A 10,797-nucleotide genomic window follows, 5' to 3' on the forward strand; every position below is an offset into this window, starting at 1 on the left:
ATGTGTATAGATGAGGAATAACACCGTTTCTGGCCATTACATAACTTGTATCCTGCTTTTTTTAGCAGCTTTGTCCTCTGTAGTCACTAGAAGATACAGTAACTTCTATTGATGTCCTCTGTCTCTATGTCTAGCTTATCCCCTCCCTTCTCCATACCCTACTATAGACAGCACCTGATGTTTCGCTCCTAACATCTTTGTACTTTTAATTTATGATTTAAAAAAAAACTAAAAAAGTGTAGTCGCAAATTTCACACTGACACTGCCATCTATGACATAAGAGTCCATTTGCTAAGACATGTATGCTGTAGCCCTCAAGTCTCACATTGTGACATAGTTTTAGGTGTCTATGTGCCTTCTTGCGACATAAAGTAAGAGCTGTGACTAATTGTTATTGGATTTGAAAGGGTTTCCCAGCAAAGACAACCGCCTTTCCAAATGTACCCTACCTCACAGTTGTCTGTGCATACAGGCCTTTTGTGCCTGCACATGGCCTACAGTGGAAATATACAGTAGTATCAAAGTGCATATTCAAGTGTAGTACGTGACACTTACAGAGGCTTACAAAAGTATTCACCCCCTTGACTTTTTTCCTATTTTGTTACATTACAACCTGTGTTTAAATTTTTTTGTAATCCGATTTGTGTGTGATGCATCAGCACTAAATAGTCTAAGTTGGTGAAGTGAAGTGAGAAAAATATAGACATAAATTAAATTTATGGGATCAAATAACTAAAAATTGGCATGTGCATATGTATTCACCCCTTTTGCTATGAAGCCCTGAAAACGAGCCTTACAATTTTTGTGTGCAAGTAAAGGCTTTTTTTCTAGCCTGATTTACATATTCCCCCTTCTCGTTTACCATACATCAGTCATGTTTTCTTTCCCTTGGAACTTTGGAATGAAGTCAGAGCCCATATACAGTTATATGAAAAAGTTTGGGCACCCCTATTAATCTTATGCTTAATGTTTTATAAAAATTGGTGTTTTTGCAACAGCTATTTCAGTTTGATATATGTAATAACTGTTGGACAAGTAATGTTTCTGCCTTGAAATGAGGTTTATTGTACTAACAGAAAATGTGCAATCTGCATTCAAACAAAATTTGACAGGTGCATAAGTATGGGCACCCTTATCATTTTCTTGTTTTAAATACTCCTACCTACTTTTTACTGACTTACTAAAGCACTTTTTTTGGTTTTGTAACCTCATTGAGCTTTGACCTTCATAGCCAGGTGTATGCAATCATGAGAAAAGCTACTTAAAGTGGCCACTTGCAAGTTGTTCTCCTGTTCGAATCTCCTCTGAAGAGTGGCATCATGGGCTCCTCAAAACAACTGTCAAATGATCTGAAAACAAAGATTATTCAACATAGTTGTTCAGGGGAAGGATACAAAAAGCTGTCTCAGAGATTTAACCTGTCAATTTCCACTGTGAGGAACATAGTAAGGAAATGGAAGAACACAGGGACAGTTCTTGTTAAGGCCAGAAGTGGCAGGCCAAGAAAAACATCAGAAAGGCAGAGAAGAAGAATGGTGAGATTAGTCAAGGACAATTCTCAGACCACCTCCAGAGAGCTGCAGCATCAACTTGCTGCAGATGGTGTCACTGTGCATCGGTCAACTATACAACGCACTTTTTGCACTTCCTTTAATTCTTAGTATCAGTTTAGTGTCATCTATATAGCTCCATATACAGTCATGGCCAAAAGTATTGAGAATGAGACAAATAGTAATTTTTCCAAAGTTTACTGCTTCATTTTTTGCAATGGCAATTTGCATATACTCCTGAATGTCAAAGAGTGATCAGCTTAACAGCAATTACTGTACTTGCAAAGTCAATATTTGCCCAGAAAATGAACTTTAACCCCCAAAACACATTTCAACATCATTGCAGTCCTGCCTTAAAAGGAGCAGCTAACATCGTTTTAGTGATTGATCCATTAACACAGGTGTGGGTGTTGATGAGGACAGGGCTGGCGATCAATCAGTCATGATTAAGTAAGAATGACATCACTGGACACTTTAAAAGGAGGCTGGTTCTTGGTATCATTGTTTCTCTTCAGTTAACCATGGTTATCTCTAAAGAAACACGTGCAGCCATCATTGCACTGCACAAAAATGGCCTAACAGGGAAGAGTATCGCAGCTACAAAGATTGCACCTCAGTCAACAATCTATCGCATCATCAAGAACTTCAAGGAGAGAGCTTCCATTGTTGTCAAAAAGGCTCCAGGGCGCCCAAGAAAGACCAGCAAGTGCCAGGACCGTATCTTAAAACTGTTTCAGCTGCGGGATCGGACTACCAGCAGTGCCGTGCTTGCTCAAGAATGGCAGCAGGCTGGTGTGAGTGCTTCTGCACGCACTGTGAGGCAGAGACTCTTTGAGCAAGGGCTGGTTTCAAGGAGGGCAACAAAGAAGCCACTTCTCTCCAGAAAAAACATCAGGGACCGACTGATATTCTGCAAAAGGTACAGGGAGTGGACTACTGAGGACTGGGGCAAAGTCATTTTCTCTGATGAATCCCCTTTTTGGTTGTTTGGGACATCTGGAAAACAGCTTATTCGGAGAAGAAGAGGTGAGCGCTATCACCAGTCTTGTCTCATGCCAACTGTAAAGCATCCTGAAACCATTCATGTGTGGGGTTGCTTCTCAGCCAAGGGAATCGGCTCACTCACAGTCTTGCCTAAAAACACAGCCATGAATAAAGAATGGTACCAGAATGTCCTCCAAGAGCAACTTCTCCCAACCGTCCAAGAGCAGTTTGGCGCCCAACAATGCCTTTTCCAGCATGATGGAGCACCTTGCCATAAAGCAAAGGTGATAACTAAATGGCTCATGGAACAAAACATAGAGATTTTGGGTCCATGGCCTGGAAACTCCCCAGATCTTAATCCCATTGAGAACTTGTGGTCAATCATCAAGAGACGGGTGGACAAACAAAAACCAACAAATTCTGGCAAAATGCAAGCATTGATTATGCAAGAATGGACTGCTATCAGTCAGGATCTGGTCCAAAAGTTGATTGAGAGCATGCCAGGGAGAATTACAGAGGTCTTGAAGAAGAAGGGGCAACACTGCAAATATTGACTTGCTGCATTAACTCATTCTAACTGTCAATATAACCTATTGGTACTCATAATATGATTGCAATTATATTTCTGTATGTGATATAAACATCAGACAAACACTAATAAAAACCAGAGGCCAGCAGATCATGTGAAAATATAATTTTGGTGTCATTCTCAAAACTTTTGGCCATGACTGTACAGAGGATATAAAAATCTACACACCCCTGTTAAAATTGTAGCTTTTTGTCATGTAAAAAAAAAATCACATCAAGAAAAAATAATTTCAGACTTTTTTTCACCTTTAATGCCACCTTTTAATCTATACAATTCTGTACACAAACTGAAATCTTTTCGGGTGGAAAAAGAAGAATAAAAGAACTAAAATAAGGTGGTTGCTTAAATATGCACACCCTTACACTAATAGCAGTAGTAGTGGCACTCCAAATCTGTCAAAATGCAAGTGCATCGTCTGGGTACAGCGCCCTCTTCAAGTCTAATGATGATTTGGAGGTTTGCTTTTGGCCGTTGTGCTGAAAGTTGAAATTCTTCTTCATCTTTAGCATTTTAGCTGAAGCCTGAAGATCTTGATGCAAAATTGACTAATATTTGGAACTGTTCATAATTTTCTGCTCATTCCACATTGACTAAAGTTCCAGTTCCATCTCCTGAAAATCAGCCTCAAAGCTTAATGCTGCCTCCACCATGCTTTGCTGTGGGTATGGTATTGTTTTGATCGTTGTGCAGTCTTGGCTTTGTGTCCTTGCAGCAAACATACCTTTTTGGAATTAGGGCCAAAAAGTTCCACATTGGTCTCAACAGACCATAACACATTTTCTCACATCCTTTTGGCAGACTTGAAGTAGGTTATAGCAAAACATAGCCGGGCTTGGATATTTGTCTTTGTAAGAAAAGGCTTCCGTATTGCCATCCTACCCCACAGTCTGACCCCTGTACACCGAAATCTAATTAGCGGAAAAGTTCAAATGCAGATTAAAGAAGAATAAAAAAGCGGATTTACTCCCCAAATGTATCAATGTAATCAGTATTACAGAGCCATTACAGCCATGTCTTTACTTTACATTATAAAATTGTGTCGACGGGTTCTCTTTAAATGATGGCAGCCATGTACTGACAACTAGTTAACATGAGTTTAAATGCAATTGGCTAATTCTGAACACAACCATATTCCCAATTAAAGGAGGGTGCTCACACTTACGGAACCAGATTGTTTTCGTTTTGTTACTTATATTTTCCCCCTCAAAATTAGTTCAGTTTTTTTTATCAATTGATTTGTACAGATTATAGGTGACATTAAAGGTGGAAAAAGTCTGAAATGATTCTTCATGCTAAGATTTTTTTTACACAACAAAAACCTACAATTTTAACAGGGGTGTGTAGACCTAATATATCTATTGCATGTACCTTAATACATACCCATGATGTGTGGTATTATTCCCCTGTTTTTTTTTTTTTTTTTTTCATTTACTTAAGTCATTTTTATCCTTAAGTTTAGTCCAGCATAAGGGTTTCTTGGTTGTAGCCTAACAAATTAGGTAAGTGGACAACCCCTTTAACTGTAGCTTCACTTCAATTTTCATGTCCTGAATAAAGTTGTTAGAGATTATTTAAAGGATTTGTCCAATGATATCTTTTTAGGGGAGCATCGCTCCCCAGGCTCCCGGCTTGTATGCTGGGAAAGGAGCATTCCTGCTTGGTTGACAGTTGGGACTTGCAGCGTCCTAACGATACTGGCACGAACTGTGAGCACAAAATGCAGCTTTACCTCAGCAGCATCAGGAGAGCGCAGTAGGTCTGAAATTGGCTGGGATTTGGAGCTCTGCGGGTGTCCAAGTGATCCCAGCCAGTGCAGTGTTCCAAGCTCTCCAGGAAGAGCTTGTAAGCACAATGCACATTTAGCCACCGCTGCATGACTGCCGTGGTAACCGATTTTCTAGACAGAGAGACATAAACCAGAAAATGCAACATAATTCTGTTTTTTGAGAACAGAGAGGAATGTTAATAATAAGTAAATTGAAAAAATACTTGTTTTTACAAACACGTTTCAGTTTTACCCAGTTTCAAAGATTGGAATAACCAATAAAAAAGGGAATCTGTCTGCAGGATTTCACACCCCAAACTATGTATATGAGCATGTAGCTCTTTCAAAGACAAGTCCAGCAATACCATTACATGACCAGTCTGTTGCCCCATTGCTGAGAAATCAGCAATTGAATTGAAAAGCAAATGAGGCTGAAGAGCTATTTGTAGATCTGAAGACTTTGTCACTCCAGCTCTATTCCCCACCCTGCACCATCTCCTCCCTTTTGTCTGATGACTCCTTTGCTTTAAGTTGCACAGCATAGAGGCTGTAAGTCAAACAGGAGGAGACGGCGCTGGGTGAGTAATAGAGCCGGAGTGACAGAGGCTTCAGAGCTACAGCTTCATTTACATATCAATTCAAACAATTATTTCTCAGTAACGAAGAACGAACTGACCATTTAAAGGTATTGCTGGACTTGTCTTTGAAAGAGAAACATGAGAATGTAAATAGTTTGGGGAGTGAAATTCGGCTGACAGATTCCCTTTAAGTTTCCAGGTTTCTAGAACACCCTAAAATTGTATTTTCTCCTTTTTAAAATCCCAATGATAGGCATTGTATGCACACACCATAAAAGTTTTAATTTTCCACCCAGTTGTTTTTGTTTTGTTTTTTTAATTTTTGCTTGTGAATTTTTTTTTGCAGAACTCCACAGCACACGCAGCGATGCAGCCCCCCACATTCTGTCTCCAGCAACACATTCAGCACTTATCAGGAGCAGTTGCGAATAGCCATGGAGCTTTCGGCCAAGGAACTGGAGGAAGAGGAGAAGCTGAAGCAGCAGGAAGAGGAAGAGCTTGAAAGAATTCTGCAGCTCTCTCTTACTGAAAAATAGGAGGGCTTCAATTTTACTAGACAGGCACCCAGGATGTCTACTAAAATTGCCTAAGGGCTCACTTGGGAAGCCACCAATATAGACATGTGTCTAAGAAGGAGCCATCAGGAAGAGAGATGGAGCTTCCTGTTACACACAATGCATTGCGACATGAGCCAGCCTTTTGTTAACATACTTCCTATTCTTTCAAATATAGGAAGTGTCATGTCAACTTAAGGAAGTCAACAAAACTCGCAGATGATGGGCACAAGCTCAAGAGCGGATGTTAATCACCCAGCCTCTCTACCTTGGATAGGTCATCCTCTTTGCTGCTAGAGCCAAAATGATAAAGTTGATCTTTTGGTGTTATGCTGGCTCTCTAGCAGCAAACTGGTCAATATTCACAATATGGTACCCTCCATATATCTCTGGTGATAGTTTCCGAGCAGGAGATGGACTTCATATAACCGTGGCCTCCGTATAGGGCTATAGTGGATGTGATGAAATATGAATTCTTTTTGGGTTGTGTGCGCAATATATGTTAATTCTTTAATTATCAGGCTCAGTTCTATGTAAGTGGTTACAAATTATGACACAAAAAAGTATAATAAATATGTAGAAGTCTTGGAAAGAGAGTACAAAGAGGAGATAACCTTCGAAAGAATGCCAAGTTGTCGGATAAGGTACTACAGATTCCACAAGTAATTCACAAATTGGGGTTTCCTTTCGTACAAAATTTAAATTCAATGTTTGATGTAAAATTAAATGGTAATAAAGGATGTTTCCCACAATGAAAAGTTCTTTTTTTTCTCTATTTATAAAGCGACAATACATGTGTTTTTTCATCCTAAACCTCATGATTACACAATTTATCTAACTCTCTCAACTCATCCATAAATATGAACATTTGGCTTCATTTGAGAAAGGGAACTTGCCAGACTGATCTCCCCGGGAGACAAAAGGATTGGGCTTTTAGATGTAATCTCCTTATCTACCGCAACATCATTAATCGGGAGTGAGTCGGGAGACCCCGATACACATCAGATAGTCGGCCAGTGTAGTTGAAATTGGTGGCTATGCCTAACTTTATTCTTGTGTATGGAAGTCTTAAAGAGGTTGTCCACTACTTTTACATTGATGGCCTATCCTTAAGATGACTTAACGGTGGCCAGTACAGGTGACATACACAGCTTTCTGTTTTATTCATTAATAATTGTACGAATATTTTTTATCTAATTATTTTCACATTATGGCACATTAATTGGTCTTATGACTTAATGGTTGCATATGTCTACTATAGACTAGGAGATATGACTGTAAGCTCCACTTTTACTGTGATCTACACATGAAAATTTTCACTACAGTTCTACTATATTGGACTTGTACAGTATAACTGTTGAATATTATACAAATAAATTATCCAAGTACTGGATGATGACAAGTTAAATAATCATAATCACTTGTCATGTGGAGGAACAAGGTAACCGTTACATACAAAACATGCTACCCTACAAATAACATGAGGAAAAAAGTAACCATATAGTAGTCTGACAGTTCAGCTGTCCATTTGTAAACTGGAAAAATCAATAGCTTTTCCACTTTTTCAAAAGAGCACCTTAAACTCAGTGAGACTCACAGATATATCAATATTGTTGGAGAGCAATTTTATTGTTATTTAAAATCTAGTTAAATAAGTAGTTTCACATGTGAGATTTATGGCTTATTGTAACGCTATTGCCGGCACCCCTGCATGTTTCCCCTTCACCCTCCATGCAGGGACACCGGCATACTCACCGCCCTGGCCGCGTGGCGTTGTCCCCAGCGTTCTTGCAGTCTCAAGCTGTAGTGCGCACTGCAGTTCCAGGCGGCGCGCCTAGAGGGGGCACACTCACCTGCTCTTAAATGGGCAGCGGGCGCACATAGTTAAATTCCCCCAGCCAATGTACAGGTGCTTCTCACAAAATAAGAATATCATCAAAAAGTTATTTTATTTCAGTTCTTCAATACAAAAAGTGAAATTCATATATTATATAGAGTCATTACAAAGAAAGTGATCTATTTCAAGTGTTTATTTCTGTTAATGTTGATGACTATGGCTACAGCCAATGAAAACACAAAAGTCATTATCTCAGGAAATTAGAATAACTAACAAAAACACCTGCAAAGGCTTCCGAAGCATTTAAAAAGGTCTCTTAATCTGTTTCAGTAGGCTCCACAATCATGGGGAAGACTACTGACTTGACAGATGTCCAAAAGGCAGTCATTGACACACTCCACAAGGAGGGTAAGCCACAAAAGGCCATTGCTAAAGAAGTTGGCTGTTCACAGAGTGCTGTATACAAGCATATTAATGGAAAGTTGAGTGGAAGGAAAAAGTGTGGTAGAAAAAGGTGCACAAGCAACCGGGATAACCGCAGCCTTGAAAGGATTGTTAAGAAAAGACTATTCAAAAATTTGGGGGAGATTCACAAGGAGTGGACTGCACTTGTATATGTAGCATATGAGTACACCTGCTAGATGGCACCCAGCCAGTAGCTGGGAGGCATCTTGATTAAAAGGCACCCTCCCCAAGCAACACAGCGAATCATTAGTGAGTGAGGGGGTCTCCTAGTGAGTTGTGAGGTCCCATGGTCCTGGTGTAGCCAGAGTCCTGTACCCGAAGTCCCTGGTCATTATCCGGCCAGTGCTGAACCCAAAGTCCCTGGTCCTAGTGCGGCCAGTCCTGAACCCGAAGTCCCTGGTCATAGTGCAGCCAGTGCCTGAACCTCATTCCCCGATCCGTGTGCGGCCAGTCCCTGAATCAGTGTCCGAGACTTGTGTGTCTGAACATGTACTTATCCAAGTACTTCGTATATCTGGTCTGCTACAACCAGTCTCCAAATCAGCCCTGTCTGAGACTCAGTGTCAGTAACCGTTCTGCAGAGGATCCAGAATTTGGTAGTCTTAACGGAGTCCTAGTCCTATCCGTGTCTGCATATCTGACCCCCGGGGCCTGGCGGCTACTTGCAGCCAAGCCTATCTCCACCATCAGGAGCTCCAGTGAACACCTGGTAGCCGCTTAGCTGCGCCCCTCCTATGTAAGCCCAGCCCCGTGGCACAATGGGTTCGCAAAGCCACGTGCGCCACCTGCGTGCGTAACATCTATGGGATATTACATAAATGACCAATACATGCAGATCCCACCACTGAAACCCGCATCTATCTCAAGAATGTCGTGCGTAGTCAGGGAAGGAGAGGTGGCCGCCCACTTGCTGCTTGTTCAACAATTTCTCATTTATGGATTATCCAGTCGATATGGAAAAAAATTTAAGAAATGTCATAAACGGACATGTTAAAACAGTGCCATTCTATTACAGGACTATGCTGGTATCAATGAGCACTTTAGGACAAACCAATTTTTTCACAAATGCATATAAAGGTAGACTGCATGACAAAGGGCCGGATTTTGTACACCTGTGGCAATAGGATTAAATGGAAAAACCTTAATTCAATGATTAAGATATGTGTCCTAATACTTCTGTCCATACAATGTATGAATAGGGGGAAGCCAGCGCATTGGCAATTAATTCTCCTTCAAATGCACAGACTCCACTACGACATAAATAATGTAGACGATTCAATGCCTATAAGCAAAAGATATCTTGAATTTTATTCCATCAATAGTTAAATTCCACCTCAAAAGTAATAGAAAGTCATCCTTTACCCCTCAAACACTACATCCATCCATCGTCACAGTGTCTCTTCAGCAATATCCGTCACATACTTAGAGGCAAATCTGTGACTCAGGGGTCACAACCCTATGAAAATTAATAAGGAAAGTTTAATAGCTAATCAAAAGACCCCCAGTGTGGATTACTTGTGAACAAGTAGAAAAATTAAAATAAGCGCAATAGGATAATCCTAAAAATATGAATAAATACATGCCTGCATCAATGCTAAATATAAAACCGAAAACAACTGAAGCTGGATGTCAATCATAAAACTTCAGAAAAGAAAAATAGCAGGATTATAAAAATGCACATAATATATTATTCACTGGCTTCAATAGAATTAAAGGACTTTCACCTTCCTTTTTCTGCACCTATTATTTAAATTAGATTACTTGTGGTTTTCCCTTACGTTTTTGTGTGTTTTTTTAACATGCGTTTTTATAGCTTTTGTCTCTTGTTGGTGTCATGCTCTAAATAAAGCTGCTTTGTTTCTGATACTTCCTGGTATATGGTGTAATGGGATGGGTGGTGGAACCACTGTGCCGCGGTGCAAGGAGAGGTCGGAGGGGGTAACTAGGTGCTTCACCGAATCCGACCTTAGATCTACGACGCCTTAACGACTCCGTAATCCAAGGAGGGACGAGGGAGGTGAGCCAGGTGCTACTCCGGTACTGACCTCGGATGGTTGGCAGCTGACCCCCAGAGACTGGAGGTAGGTATGGACAGACACGGCTGATGGACAAGCAGGCAGGCACGGCTGATAGGCTTGCACGTCTGCGAGACAGGCAGGCGAGCACGGCTGGGAGACAGGTGGGCACGGCTGATAGGCAGGCAAGCACGGCTGATAGATGTACTGGGACCTGAGAACTAAGCAGAGTGTTGCACACAAACAAACAAAGTTGCACAGGCACCTCCATAGTGGAGGAGGTGCCTTAAATAGCCAAAGTCCTCTGGTCATTGGCCAGGGACACTTTAGGACGGCGCACGCGGTCCCTTTAAGAGGATGGGAGCACGCATGCCCGGGGATCTGCGTGCACCCCGGGCTGTGTCGGCGTGGAGAGAGGACGCTGGAGCGGAGTCCTCAGACCGAGACCCGTGGTGGTAAG

The 10,797-nt window shown here is 41.1% G+C and overlaps 1 protein-coding gene across 5 annotated transcripts in view; it reads left to right on the top strand.

Annotated features, from left to right (window-relative positions):
* The window catches only part of ANKRD13B (ankyrin repeat domain 13B), a 308,393-nt gene extending 298,205 nt beyond the window's left edge, over positions 1-10,188 (top strand). For all 5 annotated transcript variants that reach the window (XM_073667962.1, XM_073667958.1, XM_073667960.1 and 2 more), the window contains exon 15: positions 5,813-10,188. In XM_073667962.1, the coding sequence (XP_073524063.1) occupies positions 5,813-6,002 (190 nt within the window). In that variant the 3' untranslated portion in view covers positions 6,003-10,188. The remainder of the gene's footprint in view (positions 1-5,812) is intronic.
* Positions 10,189-10,797: the final 609 nt, after the last annotated feature.

Source organism: Phyllobates terribilis, unplaced genomic scaffold (assembly GCF_046119375.1).
Source record: "Phyllobates terribilis strain yellow unplaced genomic scaffold, ASM4611937v1 Scaffold_2__4_contigs__length_985480577, whole genome shotgun sequence".
NCBI classification, from domain to species: domain Eukaryota; kingdom Metazoa; phylum Chordata; class Amphibia; order Anura; family Dendrobatidae; genus Phyllobates; species Phyllobates terribilis.